We start from the raw sequence: 15,581 nt of genomic DNA on the forward strand, positions 1-15,581 counted from the left end.
TATCTTGAAGCCAGCAGAATAATGACAATTGTTCCCACGAATCCCAGCGTTTCACCCCGGCCTGCAACAGCCAGTGGGAATATTGCAATGTCTGGTGGGAAGCACGGGACAACCATCTAGCTACAGGTCCTGGCATGGATGTTGCCACACAGTAAGGCTCGGTCTGCTCATGAAGAACTGTGGTACCAGCTGGGATGGGACCAACAGCAAATTTCTGGTAACAGCTTTGTTAACTACACCAGAAGTTACTTCTGAAAGCAGACTCTGATTTATCAGCGAGACTAAAGGGATGACAGCTCCTGCCAGTAGAGACCAGGGTGTTGCAAGCCCCATCCCATGCAGCACGTGAGCCATCCACTGCCAGATGGATGCAGTGGAGCGACCTTCCTAAAGTAGTGAGAATAAAATGATGGTAAAATAATTCCTCCTTGTAAAGACTCCTCCACATGTGCAAAATCAGACTAACTCTCACCATAAACTGCTCTGCGTCCTCAAACACGTGTGCCTCCCGCTTCCGAGGAGACCTGCCTGAGGCAGCACCACCTGAATTGGCTGCGTACTCCAGGCTACTCTGCTTGGTAGGCTGACTTAAATTACAAAACAAAATCCAGTCTAGGTATTTAATGAAATTTTAGGAGGATACTCCAGGCTTTCCTTCAGGCTTTGCTTGCACCTCCTGCACAGACAGAAATAAGGCAAGATAACCTTATGTCATCCTGCACAGTGATGAAATGAAATCTCAGCCCATAGGTATGAGACTGGGACTGATGCAACCCCAAGCAAATCGCTGCACGTGCAAGGAGAGAGCAGTAGTAACCCTCTTTTTCCTCAGAGCGTTCAGGTCTGTAGGTGAAAGCTGCTGTACAAAACTAGGTATTACTACTGGCTGGGGATGCTGCCTCTTCTCTTGCTCTCTCATGATGGCCACAGCGGCTAGCTGCCTTTGGGAGCAAGCCCCAGGAGAAAGTACCGCTGCCAGGGAAAGGAAGATGAATGAATGAATGAAATGTGCCGTCTCAAGGACACGTCCTTGCCAGCAAACTAATGAGATGAGAGTAACCCTCTTCAGGTCTGGGACAGGGATCAGTGGAATCCACCTGCAGCTCCCGAAAGGGACACGCCACAAGCACTGCGCCCTGGCCGGGACGGGCTTCCCTGGGGCATCCGTGCTCCTCCACATGGGAGAGCTTCATTACAAAATGGGCAGGCTGGGAGACAGCAATTAAGTCTGTGCATCTGGGCACATCTCACACAGGCTTTTAGCTGCAACTTGCATGTGGGAAAGGACTGGGGCAGGAGATGGACGCCGTGGGGAAAAGGCACCTCCCACCCCGCAGGGGCTGAGAGAGCCGAGGTCAGCCCTGCATCTCAGCTCCTATTGAGTTCTCCTCAGGCTCATATTTAATGCATGGGATGTATTTTTAATGGCTTAGATCTGTGAACAATTTGTGGCCTTAGTGTTCCAACATGGGTGTGTGAAGGAGCCTCCGACCTTCTGCAATGGATGCAGTTTTAATTTAATAGTTAACACAAAGTGGGATGGAAGAGATGAAGCATTCTATTAAGACATTTGATAATAAATTGGAAAGTGCTTTCCCAGTGCTTTACATAGTTATTCTCTCTGCTGATCTATTTAGCCAACACATGTAATTCTGAGCTACAAAGTTGTATTCCTGCTTTTGTAAACATACTTACATAAAACTCAATAACAACACAGTCTATTTATTGCTAAAATGCTAGTAGGAAATTGGAAAAGGTATAAATACAATTCATTGCTGGTGATCTCCTGCCCCCTGAAGGCACTGTAAGGCTCCAAATCTTGCTCAGTTCACAGCATCATAAAACCAAAGCAATAAATGTCACTCCTTTCTTGATTGCGCATTAGGCCAATCGGCTTTTTATTGCGACTAAATAGGCCGTCATGAAGGCACTGCTCAGTTTACTACTAGGGTATGACTTTGGCTAAATGGGGGGCCAGGGAGGGAGGAAAGCTTATTTTTAAATAACAAAAAGGGGAAAAGAAAACAGGGAAAAAAAGGTGCAAAAGCGCATTGCTCTCCAAGGTCTCTGCACTTGCTCTTTCATGCTGTAATGCCCTGATGTATGCAGACGATTATGTGTCAATGCACATTAATATTTGATGTGCATTATCATATTATCCCTTATGTGCACTTTCACAACCTGGTGAGCCCAGGCTCTCCCAGCCATGGGGTTACACAACCAAGTGGTGGCTTCGCCTCAGAGCACCCGCGCACAGTTCTGCCCTTGCAGAGCCAAAAGGGATCCTTTTGTATACCTCCCACAAAGCGGCAGGAGCCAGGCATGATCTTTATAACACCCTGTATTACAACAAGAGCACAAAATAGAATGCCAAAACCATTCCTTCAAATGCAAATAAAGGTGTGCGCTTAGAAGGCTGCTACATTTTCCTACCTAGGACTGAAAACCGCAGTCACAGCTCGTGTCAGAGAAGTAAAAAAAATAACTTCCTGGGTTCATTTGTTCCCCTGTTAAACAGGGCACATAAAATTGTTGCTCTCTGCCAGGCTGTCACATGTATATGTTGTATATGGAAATTTCCTGAAAATAGAGAGGGATGCTGTTGCTCTCACACAATGCCCAGCCACGCACGTGCACCCTTGTAACACGCACAGATCGGACCTTACAAGTCCACAGCCACAGCCTCAATGCCAGCCGAGCCACTACCCCACACATCCTCCAGCTGTCCCTGCCATATAAATGTTTAATTCACCTGCTCCATGCTGGGTATGCCATTTCAGCCTCCAAGCCAGGCAGAAGGAAGGCAAGTAAAGAGGACCTCCCTGCTGCCTTCAGGTAGTGTCCCCAAAACCCTCCCCGAGCCCCTGTGCCACTGTGGCTCCTCCCTGCTCTCCAGCAAAGAGCAAAATGGACTAGCTGCAAGTCAGCTTTAGGTTTTCTCCCTGCTTCCACAGTCTGTCCTTTCCCAGTCCATTCTTCCAGCCTTCTCTGCCATGACCACGCATCCCTCTGTGCCTCCATGCCTCCCATCCACACACCACAAGCTGAATGTAGGGGTAGGCATCTTGGCCATGGAAACCTAGCAGGAAAATTTGGCTATTTTGAGCCACGCTTTTAAAATTATTGCAGCTTTTTTTTTTTTCCAACTCTGATGTTGACAGACTAATAATTGTGAAGACAAATGACAGCTCTACATATCTTACAAGCCTTCCCCCCCTTAAATTTCAGATGAATTTGTGTCTTGCTCCTACAAGAGCATGGCACCATGATAAGACAAGAAACCCCCCCAAAATCTCAGATGTTTGGCTTTTCAGAAATGAATATTTCCTCTGAAGCAACTGAAGGAGTCAGTAAGCCAAATTATGCTTTTATCATCACAATTTCCAAGTTATTCCTTTGCACTCTGTGAATGACTGCGCATTTACATTCCGACAGAGTCTGTTCTCCCTTCTGCCAATGAAAGGCTCCACTGGCTACTGAGAACTTACTCCACGGTTATAATACTGGGAGAGAACTTTTGTTTCACTGAAGTAAGTGGAATAACTTTCATTGACTTCCATAAGCTGGAAGTTCACCTTCTGAAACTGAAAACCAAGTTTGGATCAGGATCTGAAAAGAGGAGCACAAGGAAAAAAATCTGTAAGCTTTATGACTATGTAGGGTATTATCCCCTGGACACACAGCGAGTTTTGTTGTAATTGCAAAAGATCTTTTATATTACAAAACCAAATGTTAGGGATTCTAGTTTTTGGATAAGAGATGTATGTGTTGTATAGGATACCTAAAAGACCTACTTGGGTGAGTAGTACAGACTGAACACAATGTGGGTTTGCATTTATCTGGGAACATTTAGGGCCATGACATATAGTCTACTTGACAGACTTCCTCGATGTATAGAGAAAATATAGCCAATTTCTTTGTGTAGGCTGAATTATTTACTAGAGTGTTCCGAAGTGTATTGGTAATAAAACACTATGAAGTATAAGCAACTCCAGACAATCTTGGCTTATGTTAAAACCAGTTTTTTTTTAAGATTGTTATTAAGAAAATAAATCCTGAGAATCTGGAAAGGCAGGAGTTTGTCAAATGAACATAAGCCTCTGAAGGATTGCATTGACTCAATGGATGGAAAGGTCAAATTCTCCAAACCACCATCCTAAGGGAGTTGGGAATCAGTCTCACTTCAAAATTAAATAGGCTATTTTGGCACAGGATGAAGGATCCAAAGGTGGTAAGGTGGTTTTGTGAAACTTACCTGACTGGGAAAAATGGCTGCTTTTGACAAAAAACAAATGTATGTAGAGTAAAACAATTTCACCAGATGGCCAAATGAGCCATCATTTTTCCAAGCATCAACTTTCTAGCCAAGCACTTTCTAGTAGTGCATTCAGTTTAGAAACACAATGTGCTCATTCCTGCCTCCTACTCCTCAAAAAGACTGGAACATAAGCTGCTCTTAGAGAAACATCCTCTGAAGATAAAGGTAACTTCTTGTTCCTATATCTTCCCTTGCTTTTTCTGCAAACTCATTGCTGAGAAAGAGGAAAACCACGTATTTTCGGCTTGATAAGGTCTTTTAGAAGTCAGTGGGGATCTTTCTCTGGCTATGGTTAGGCACAAAGTCACTTTTTCACCTGGGCTAGTTTTAAGTTGAAACTGCCACCAACCTGGCCCTTCCTCTGAACAGGTTTAATAATTAAAATATCACGTATGGACAGGTAGGTTTCATCTTGCTTTTTCTAATGTTCCCAATGTTTTGTCTTTCATTGCAAATCCTTCATTGACCAATTTTCAGTTCAAAACTTGTTGCTTGGGATACTTTTTTACAGTATTGCTGACTCTTAGCCCACTGCATGGTATCTCTACAGTTACCTCAACATGGTGTCTCAACAGTTACACTAGAAGTCAGTTGTGTTTTTTTTATTTCAAAATCTTTTAACCATAGAACATACACCAAATGAAATGTTTACAGTTAACTGGGCTAATTTCTGGGCAGACACTGGAGATAGCTCTGTTATTAGGCTGGGGCTAAGGTAAGTGACAAGGGTGTAGGAGGCTGTAAGCCACTTGGCCACCTCCTGCTGTGCAATGCAGAGATTGCGTGCTGCAGTCCCTTTACTTTCTTCTGTAAACCCTTGCCTGGACCGTTATTAGATGTCACTACTAAACTCCATGTGAAGATTTATGCAGCAGCAGCTTCACTTTGTGGCTCAGGTATGATCTCAAGTTAAGCAGAAATTTAAGTCTTTGCAGAGTTGCTTTTTTTAATTATATGATTCCATTTCCATGTTTATTTGAACCACAAGTCCAATGAGTATGTTTAAGTGTTATACAAAGCCATGAATGAAGATCTACTTTTTCTCTAAAAAAGAAAGTAAAGCAGCAGAAACCGGCCATATATATCTACTGTATAATGCACGGGACATTGCAGATGTTAAAGTAGCTCGTTGTTTCTGCATCTGGAACAAGTAGGTCACACATAGTTATTATACACACTGCTGAACATGAAGCAGCCAATACCCGTGTAATGTATGTGAGCTTTCAAACTACCTTTTAGTACTTTATAGTAGCATAGCATCTTGTTTGCAGATGCTCTGGCTGAGAGCAACTGACTGAAGGGGGAAGGGACCCAAAGCTGACTGACCTAATTGCTGTGTGGATTGAGAAGCTGGCAAAATCATTAGTTTCTTTTATATGTTTTCCTTCTATACTATAATAAAGATAAATATTGATTGCTAGAGCAATATTGATTGTAGGGGTCGCTGCTGATGGCAGCTGCATGATTTGCACAAATATCTCCCATGTACAGCGCCGCTTATTTGCATGAGAATACAATTTCACCATCCTCATGTGTTGCAGACTGTTCACTTGCCTTATAGGAGCATTTACCCAAACTATATATATCAGTGATTAGCAGTAAAATACGAAACAAAGGACTGAAACAGTTCATCTTAATATGTTTTGCGTGTGTGACTGTCTGCTGTGGGTAAGTGGAGTTTATTGTCCCAGCCATGCCGAAGGAAGCTCAGGACACGAGGGACCTGCTGTAATCATGCTGCAACATCACCACCACCTCACTTGGGAACGCCACCCAGCTGCACAGCATGCCTGAGACCGATGCTCCCTCCTTCACCCACTGACCTAGACACTGAACGTGCCAAGCCCCTTCATTCAGGCCTGGATGCCTTCCTCCAAGCTCCCAGCTTTGGGTCATCAGGGACACAGTGTCCCCACGGAATGGCTTCAGCATCTTCTCCTGAGCTGAACCCACCCGGGGGGATACTTGTCCACTTGCGAGAAATGGAAAAGGCCCCTCCAGCGTGGGCCAGGCTCGTGAGGAGGGAGGAAAGTTGCCTACCAAAAGCATGGTGCCTATGGCAGAGCACAAAACCCTATGCTCAGCCAAGGAGGAGTCCTTGGGGTGTGTGGAACTGAGTTGCGGGAAGCAGCAGGGGTATTTACGCCCCTTTTTATCACTGGTGCAACCCCCTGAGTGGCCCATTCAAGGTCTGGCACCTCCTGCCAGGGATACTGCTGCCTCTCTCCTCCACCTGCAACCTCCAGGAGGGAGGAAGGGGAAGGCAGAGGAGCAATCTGTGGAGATGACCTCCTCGGACACTGCCAGGCTGCAGGGAAAGCACACTCTCCCGAGCACATTATACATCCCTGCGTGTCTGTCTTATAGCTAGCAAACTGCATCTTATTCTGGGCAATCCTGCACTTTCAGACTGCTGCTGGCTGACCTGCTGATATTGAAATTCAAAGGAAAAGCATGCATATTTAACCCCAATTCATCATTTTGATTTTGATTAACTCTACAAGTCAGAGGTTTGTAGGATTTAATCTTGTTTTAAGAAAACACTCCTGTCCTCTCTTCTCCACGTTTTCCAACAGGAAATTCAACAGAAGGGTTTTTCCTATTATTTATTTCCTTCCACTTACTTGGACACATCATGGACCTCTGAAATAGCTGCCCAGTATCTATCCAAACCATGGCTTGTCCAGTGTAGAGAGTGCTCTTATTTCCTCAGTGGCCCATAAGGAGGAGATTAATACTGGAATCCAGGTTTCTGACATGGTTATGTACTGACAGTAAGCCACTTTAGCAGATGAGCAGGCACTCCATTTGGTGAGTACTATTTATGTACAGTGAGTGAGTATTTCATAGATGCTTTTTGGAAGATCTTAGAAATACACCACAGTTCACAATGTTACGTTTCATTCTTCATTTCCTTTTAAGTATATCTCTCGGGGTGTTATGTTGAGTAGCCCTGTCTTACAAAATCAATTATTCCTTAGCCAGCTCAGAAATAAAACCCAAAGTAAGTAACACCAAATGTCTGATTTACCAGTAGATTGCAATCCAGTGCTAAAGAGCATAGCCACTGCCCTGCTTTAAATATTCATGAAGCCCACTGGTGCAAAATGCATTAAAGGTGGGAATAATGCCAGTAATACACGATCCTCTTAGTGACAAGAAGCTTTCGCATATTAAAGTAGCAAGATGTTAAAGACTTTCAACTGAGCAGTCTTTGTTTTTAACCTAGAGAAAGAGATTCACTAATGGAATGCTAAATTGCATTCACTCTCGTGATATTAGACTGCAGAACAGGATAATAATACATGTGTGCTTTCCTATGCCACGGAAAACCTGTTATTACAGTGGGTTCTTTTCTGCCTTTTCTTTGTACTTTCCAGAAAATGTTCACACACACATCTTACCCGTTTGAGTAGCCTTCTATGTGCCAACCCTCCTATCAGAATCCCAGGAGTCTAGCCATTAACAGATTGGTTTTACGCAAATAAAAAGATTTAAAAATAATGGTGACACAGTACAATAGCACAATTTAGCTGAGTGACAACTGGCAATGAATAATGGGGAAAAAAAAAAGAAAGAGTTAAACCAGAGACAAGGGACTGCGGAATAACAGACTGTGGCAATGCAGAATAATGTTAATTGTTGCTTTAAATCATCAGCAGCCCAACCACATCTGCTATCACACCTGTGCTCTCTTCTCTGATCTACTCTGGCACCCTAGAAATATTAGGCGAACAGCCAGCCTTGTATCTTCAGCTCTCTGTGGTCTGGCTCTGCTACCAGCTTGCATCCCTCTTACCTGGCATGGATCAGGCACTGACCCTGCACCCTCAAACTGTTTCTGATTGATAGGGGACACTGCTGGTGCTGGGCTTGTCACCCTGTAACAACAGGTCCTGGGACCGCTGGGACCCACTGATGCCATTTGGATTTTACAAACCTCATCAGTCAGGTGAGATAGCCAAAGAAGCTCTGCTTACATCTGAAAGTTGATCCGCATAAAAATACCAATCGAATAATAAACTGAAATTTCTTTTCCCACTTAATCTAAGGACATTTTCTGCACACCAAATCTTGGCAGGGGGAGTGGGGGAATATGTCTATCTGGTGCCAAACATGGAAATTCAATTAACGTACATTGGAAAGAGGTCCCACATACATAGTCCGCTTTTATTCCAGAAATAAGAATAACAAAGAGCTAACACCCAGGAGGCTCATTTTTTAGAAGGACGTTTATCCAAGACTAATCAGGGGGCAGGGACAGGAAAACAGGGCTCTGTTACAGCATATGAAGTTGTTTACTTCAAAGCAGAGCTTTAACAGGCTTTACATGGTCTTTGTACTTCTGGTTGGAAATCCACTTTCCTGCCTTTTAATAGTTTGTCTGCTAGCATCTTCCCAGTAAATGCCCTTCCCTGCTTCCCGCCCCAAGAAGTGTTTTCCCCTGCAGAAAGACCGGCTGTCAATAAAGATTGAGAACTTCAGCTCCTGCAGTCATTACACTGCTCCGTATAAGCCAAGTTGTTTCAAAGAGGAGGAATTAGATAGTACAAAAGCTGCAGTGAGAACATTACTGGGGTAAGTTGGATCAGGCTATTTTATCGAGCTATTTCTGGAAAAAAATAAACACTGCTACTCAGTGCTTATGATTAATAATGTTATCTTGTAGCTAATTTTATTCCTTGCCCCTCTCTTCTCCTGCCTTCCAATTTGGAAGTGCACTTAATTATGAAAACATGAGCACTAGACTGTGAATTTTGATATATTAATTTTACCATGGTTTTGTTTCTACACCGCACCTCCAAAACTCTCAAGGACAACCGGTCAAGGAGACAATGAAAAGCCTGACACCTGGGGTAATTTCCTTATGCAAAGTCAAAATTAAGCAATTTCTTTCACACAAATGTCATTACATTATTGCAAATCTATAAGCATGATGCATCTTGCTCCTGTTTTTCAACACCACAATTTCTTTTGATGACTGGAGCCAGAGCAAGGCCTCTGTGGTTTGTTTACTTGGTGTTTTTTAAAGACTAGAACCAGAGGTTATTAAAAGCCTGGCAAGACAAAACCAAAACGAGCACAAATGGATGACCATATTCCTAAACTTCTTCACTGAATAGCAGAAATGTTCATAATTTCATGCCTGACCAACAGTGCATGGATGCCTTGCCTGGATGAGGTCAGCTGCCCAACACTGGGCTCAATTATCATGTTCACCATTCATTCACTCATTCATCCATTGACCTCTCTCTCTACTCCATTCCTACAGTCCAAGTTAGAGTTTGGGCAATATTGCTTTATTGACAACTCACTGCCCAGTCTCTGTATCCATCCCTTAGCTACCACCAGCCCACAGCTTCAGAAGCATCATCCAGACAACAGCTCTAACATTTGCATGATTTTGTTGTCTCTCTAAATTTGTATTAATTACTTAGTCAGAAATATGAGGCTTGGCATGAAGGCAGTGTTAGAAGTACAGCTCTGTGAATAGCGGCTTTTTTGATCTATTGGCTGTTCCAAAATCACAATGAAATGATTAGTTTAAAGTTGACTTAATATATGCTTGCATAGTTTCTTGGCAAAATGAAAAATTTAAAAAAATATTCTGAGTAGATAGAATTATTTCTCTTCAGCTTATGTGGTTAAGGTTTAAAATAATAAAAAAAAATGAATACTTTTGAAACCTCTTTTAAAAAATAAAAAAGAAAACAATTTCCATTGAGAAAATTGTCTAAATGTACACTCTAATTATTTCAAACATTTGAGGGTTAGGTCTTCAACTCCAGCAACTAGGAAAAATTGAGACAGATTTCCCAGCATTTCTAATGCCACACATGAATTAACTTGATGATAATACTAATGATACTTTTAAACTGGAAAAGCTTTAGGTCAATTATTTTTCCCAATTCTATTTTTACCAAAGTATAAAGCTGTAAAACCCCAGATGGACTAACATAAGTTATAACAGCAACAAAATGGATAACTGTGTTTCTAGACTTTGTCTAAATTGTGCATGTTCCAAAATTATAAACCAGACTGTTTTATACATTTTTTCAGAGTAATAACCACCTTAATCACTGCGTGATGAATCTCTGAGTGCACAAAATTGAGTATCGAATATTTTTAATGCTTTCTAAACCACAGTACCTTTAAATAATAAAACATTCATTAAAATAGAAGAGTAGACCAAGTTACTGTACCAAACATCCTCTGCATCTTCGTCACACTCTGCCCCAAACTGGCAAATGTCACAGGTCGATGTCTCTTTTTGATTGGTTTCACCTGAGCCTTCATTGACTGTTTGATGGAAAGCAGAAGAATATACATTAGTAAAGACAGCACTGTAGCAAAGCACTTCCCCCTCTCTAGAAAAATCTATTCATGGCATCAGCTTAATGCGCTGCTCACAGACCAACAGACGGTTTTTGAATGGGGCCAACACAGAGATTTCCACGGTGGTCTGTGATAAATTCCCTGGATTATGGAGTTAAAAGGAAAACTGGAGAAAGACCCTTCCTCTTCCTTTTCTACTTAAACAATGATCCCTTCAAGCTGCAGCTCGGGCAGGTTGTGTCACCACCAAGCCTCACTGCTTTGTTCCTGGGGAAAATAATGGAGGTGTGTTGATAGCATCACATGCTGCCTTGTGTCCTTTATAGGTGAAGGCCTTGAGACAGACCCAAGGGGATGTTTTCCTCGAAAATGTTTTGAAATTACCTGCCGTGTGGTGCAATCTAGACCATTCCAAAGGCAAAACATTCTTCTCTTCAGAAGTACAGCTATGAGCCCCAAGGTCTAGTTATCTCTGGCAGGAAAGATTTAGTGCTGTCCAGAGGAGGGGACGGTCTCCAGCATAGGTTAAATTTGAAACCCAGGAAAGTCAACACCCTTGTCTGCAATTGTGTAAGGTTTGTAACTGGCCCTTAAGTCAAAAACGTAAAGGGACTGAGAGGAAAATAAAAATAAGGGTATAAGAGGACTGCGAAAAAATGTTGACAGTTGAATACTGAGAGAGAGAGAGAGACCACTAAGGTAGGCACCAAGCAGAGGGTTTGTTAAAAGATCCAAAAGAAACATCATCTACATTTATATTGAAGTATATGAGCACCTTGCGATATCTTTCAATAGGTGCTGCTTTCTAGCAAGACACAGTACCTAGTGATATCCTTCTGCCGGTTACAGAATAATTAAACCAACCCAGTATCAATCAGCTTTAACTGATGTTATCTGCATAAACAGCCTCTGCAGTGTCATCCTTTCATTTGGAGTCAGCACTGTGGTGCAGGCTTACTGCACATTTGGGTCCAACCTGCCAAGGCTGGTGGACACGCTGAAGCGTGTCAGTAGCCTCACTGATACTGATGGGACAAATCACCTGCCTGATGTTGTGCATCCACTGCACGAGACCCCGTTAACCTGGGTGTTACTGGAGGCTCTTGGGTTGGAGTGCTCTGACTTTGAATATGCTGCTTTTGTCATTTATTCAAGAAAGAATAGTCCCAAGCTTTCACAAAGCTGTTGGAGGAGAAAGGGCTTTTGCCCCTAAAAGAGAAAGTGTGACCCCAACGCCTGCTTTCTTATCCTGCACAAGTTATTTAACCTCTGTCCTGTTTCCCATTGTGTAAAATGGGAAGAATACCATTTTCTGTCAAAAGATGTTTATTAAAGATCATGATATGCTTAGATACTACAGTGATATAGACCACAGAAATACCTAAGGTAGATGGTTTGTCTCAGAAGCTTTTTCCTGAGACTTAATGTAGTCAAAGAAAGTGTTGGTATGTTTAAGTATGAGCTATGCCGCAGCAATTTCTTATCAGTCTTGCTTGAATTTAGACTATATTTAAATGAAAAAAAATTACCTATGATGAGCATTCTGATGATCCTAAAGGGAAAAAAAGAGGCGTTTGCCCTATTTGTAGAACTTTGCTCACCTTTATAGCCACAAAGTTCATGTACAGAAAACCAAAGGGGAAACTCAGAAAACATAGTCTGGATTTCTGTTCTACTGCATTGTCAGGTTTTGTAGGGAGGGTCTGAGCTGTGGTTTTTCTGTTTCCTTAAATGACTGAGGAACTCTTTAGGCTCATATTTTGCAAGAGCCAACATACGAAGGTGGACAGGGTGTCCAAGGGCTGTGTCCTCACACCATTAGCATCTCCATGCGCCACGTGTGTGATCCTGACCCAACAGCACTGGGAGGCTCATGCTGCTGTACAGCTCCTCCCCACTTCTCTGCAGCTGCATCCAGGCCTGGGTTTTTCGCTGAGTTTCATTTATATTTTAAATTTAGAAATCTTTTTTCCTGAGGAGGTAACTTTGACAGCCAATCTTGGCAGGGAATTTCCAGTGGTTAAGATATTAGACAGGACACATGATCTAGATTTATCAAGTCACGCTGCTTTGCTGTGCCACAGTTTCACCATCTGTGAAAGGGGAGCAGAATATTTGGCAGATACTTTGAGAGCTGTAATGAATGACTGTATGCAAAGTACAACGGGACCTATGGCAGAAGACTTCTTATGACAGCCAAGCACTCCTCACCTACCAGGAATATAACAATTGCTCCAGTTCAGGAGGGTGAAACCATATTTCATATGTTGGTTTTTTTATTTTATTTTGTTATTCTGCAAATCACTTTCCTTATATTTCTTTTGAATTAAAAACATATGCCCTATTTTTTTTTCCCTCCTTGTAATGTTTCTATTTGTAACTGTCCAGCAGGTGTGGTTTGACCAGGGACTTCACACAGTTCTACATCACAAGCTGAATAAAACAACTAAAGTCATTAAAGGCACTGGAAAGATTGAGTGTTCTGAAGAGAATGAACTGATTTAGAGAGGAACATCCACATTAAGGCACAGTGCAGTTCTTAATTTCTACTAGAAAATAATAGGTCACTCCTTCATATTTTTCTGAAGCTCCGTATCCAGATTTCCATAATGAATGTGCACATTGTCATTAAATGTCCAAGCATGCAGCGGTCTTGATTAAAAAAGACAGCTGTTTATCTCTCTCTCTCTCCCCTTCTCTTTTCAGTAACCACAGATAATATTATTATTTACATTTCCTTAAGGTGTGTTTTCTCTCCCTACACAAACATACACACTGGCATGTGCACCCACACCCAGGACTGACACACACAGGGGCTTGTTTTCTCCATGCTGTGCAGATAAGTGCTTTGATAAATCTGGACATCTTAGAAAGATTTATTTTCCCAATATTTCCTGCTGCTTTTTAGCTTGAGGACTAGTGGATGCTCATTTTCTAAGGTGACTCTTTTTCCTTTTTTTTCCTTGCTGCACTTGCTGATTTGCGCTTGCTTTCATATCTCAACTGAAAAAAAAAAGTTAGCAAAAATAATCCGGTTTCTGGATTCCTCTTCTAAAAATAAAAGGAGTATGATTCTCTTTTTCTCATGCATGTTACGTAGTTCTCGTGTTAGCAACTGTTGAGGTTTAACACCAAGGCCCCGTAGGAACGTAGTAGGGCTCCAGGGAAGCTAATCGCTGAAGCCCACCGCTTATTACTCACACAACTGAGAAATGTTAAGCTGCAAGTTCCTATTTGTATTAGCAAGATTAGCAACTTCCAGAGTTCAAGGAAATGTGCTAACATGGGTTAGAAGGTCACTAATATTATCTGAAAGTCACTTCAGAGACTCAGTCTCCTAAGCAATATAAATTCTTTAGCTGGGAAGGCACTACACACAATTTATAGAGTCAACGGACAGTGGTAACCACAACAGCTCCTGTTTTAATCATTTGGTCCTTTTCTGGCGTTCTCACTGCACTCAGATCAGATAGCTGTGATTTCAAGAATATCTGTATTGCTTGCAGGTCCTACAAGAAAGAAACCATTCTGGAGACATTTTACTTTCCATAGCTGAAAAAACAGACTGAAAGTATCATCCGAAGATTGGTCTGACTCTGTGCTTATCTCCTGTAATATCAAGAGAAAACTAAAAGCCCCAAACTGTCCCCCCGCCATAGACACCTCTACTTTCTCTTTACACTTCGATCTCTTTGAGTTGAGTCTTCTGTAGGTGCTACAACCCCAACAAATCATGCTATGACCTTATCCACACAGCTTCCCAGACTCTTGCTCTACTAAGAGTTGATGAGTGGTCGTTTAGCTGTTTTAGCAAATGGACACCAAAATCTCTGTGCTCGAGCTTCTGGATAACTTGCTCAGTGTCTTCCAAAGATGCTCGACGAGTGTCAAAGGCAGTATAGAAATAAACTCTTTGCAAATTTCCAGAAAAGCAGCTCCAATGGGATGGTTAAGAATATGCACAGCAGCTCACAGTCTTGATCTGATATACAAAGTGTCACCTATTTCCTAAGTGACACAGGGGACATGCATATAACCTGCCTGAGGGACCATACTGCGAGGAGTAAATGGAAGTGGAAAGAGGAGCTGGTGAGCCATAAGGGAGAGAGAGAATTAGGTAGCAACACTGGCTAAACACAAATCTCTCTTCGCTACCATGCCTCTGAAGGCAACAGGGCAAACTCAGGAGAGTGTCTGTTCAGTTTTCATGTGGCTTTGTAGGACTACTAACACTATTATAATAATTCTTATCCAATATATTTTAACTATACTGGAGAACACAACAAAGAAACAGCATAAAACATCATTACCACACACTTGAATAGACAGAAATATGACTATAATGATTTGTTATGATTGTTTTTTGTATTATGCAGTCTTCCTTGATTGACGTGATCAGATGCATGCTCACCACAATCCCTGATTCTGACTTGACTCCTCATGGTGGGACATCCTTGCTATTGTTGAAAGAAGAACGTCAAACAAAGCTTGCTCTAGCTCATCCTAACAGGATATCCACTTGTTTTTAGCTATAAAATCTAGGTAATAACAAAAATCACGTGGAGATGAGGGTTGATGGCCATTTTTGTATTTTGGAATGAAAGACAATGTGCAAATTAAAATGCGGAGGAGGAGAAGAATGCTCTTCAGAGCAGCTGAGGTAATCTCGCCACATGCTTCAGTCCTAAGAGGACTGCTCTGGGCAGCTGACAAGACAAGTGGATGAAGCGAGAAAGCTCTGAGAAACCAGGGCAGAGAAGCGAGCAGAATTTACTAAATGTGTTAGAACAAACACTACCTGCACCTCTACTAAATGGCTAAAAACACCTCACAAACTCGACCAATAAAAGCCCAGATGCTGCAAGCGACTTCACTCTAATCAATAAGTCTTTTTTCCTGAAAGCATTAGCTCAGTCAAAACCTGCAA

At 42.2% G+C, this 15,581-nt stretch overlaps 1 protein-coding gene across 1 annotated transcript in view; it reads right to left on the minus strand.

Annotated features, from left to right (window-relative positions):
* Nucleotides 1-15,581, minus strand: part of TMEFF2 (transmembrane protein with EGF like and two follistatin like domains 2) — a 139,858-nt gene that overhangs the window by 48,353 nt on the left and 75,924 nt on the right. The window contains exon 5 of the mRNA XM_076342250.1: nucleotides 10,522-10,618. Coding sequence (XP_076198365.1) covers nucleotides 10,522-10,618 — 97 coding nt within the window. The remainder of the gene's footprint in view (nucleotides 1-10,521; nucleotides 10,619-15,581) is intronic.

The sequence above is a fragment of the Aptenodytes patagonicus genome, chromosome 6 (genome assembly GCF_965638725.1).
Source record: "Aptenodytes patagonicus chromosome 6, bAptPat1.pri.cur, whole genome shotgun sequence".
NCBI classification, from domain to species: Eukaryota; Metazoa; Chordata; class Aves; order Sphenisciformes; family Spheniscidae; genus Aptenodytes; species Aptenodytes patagonicus.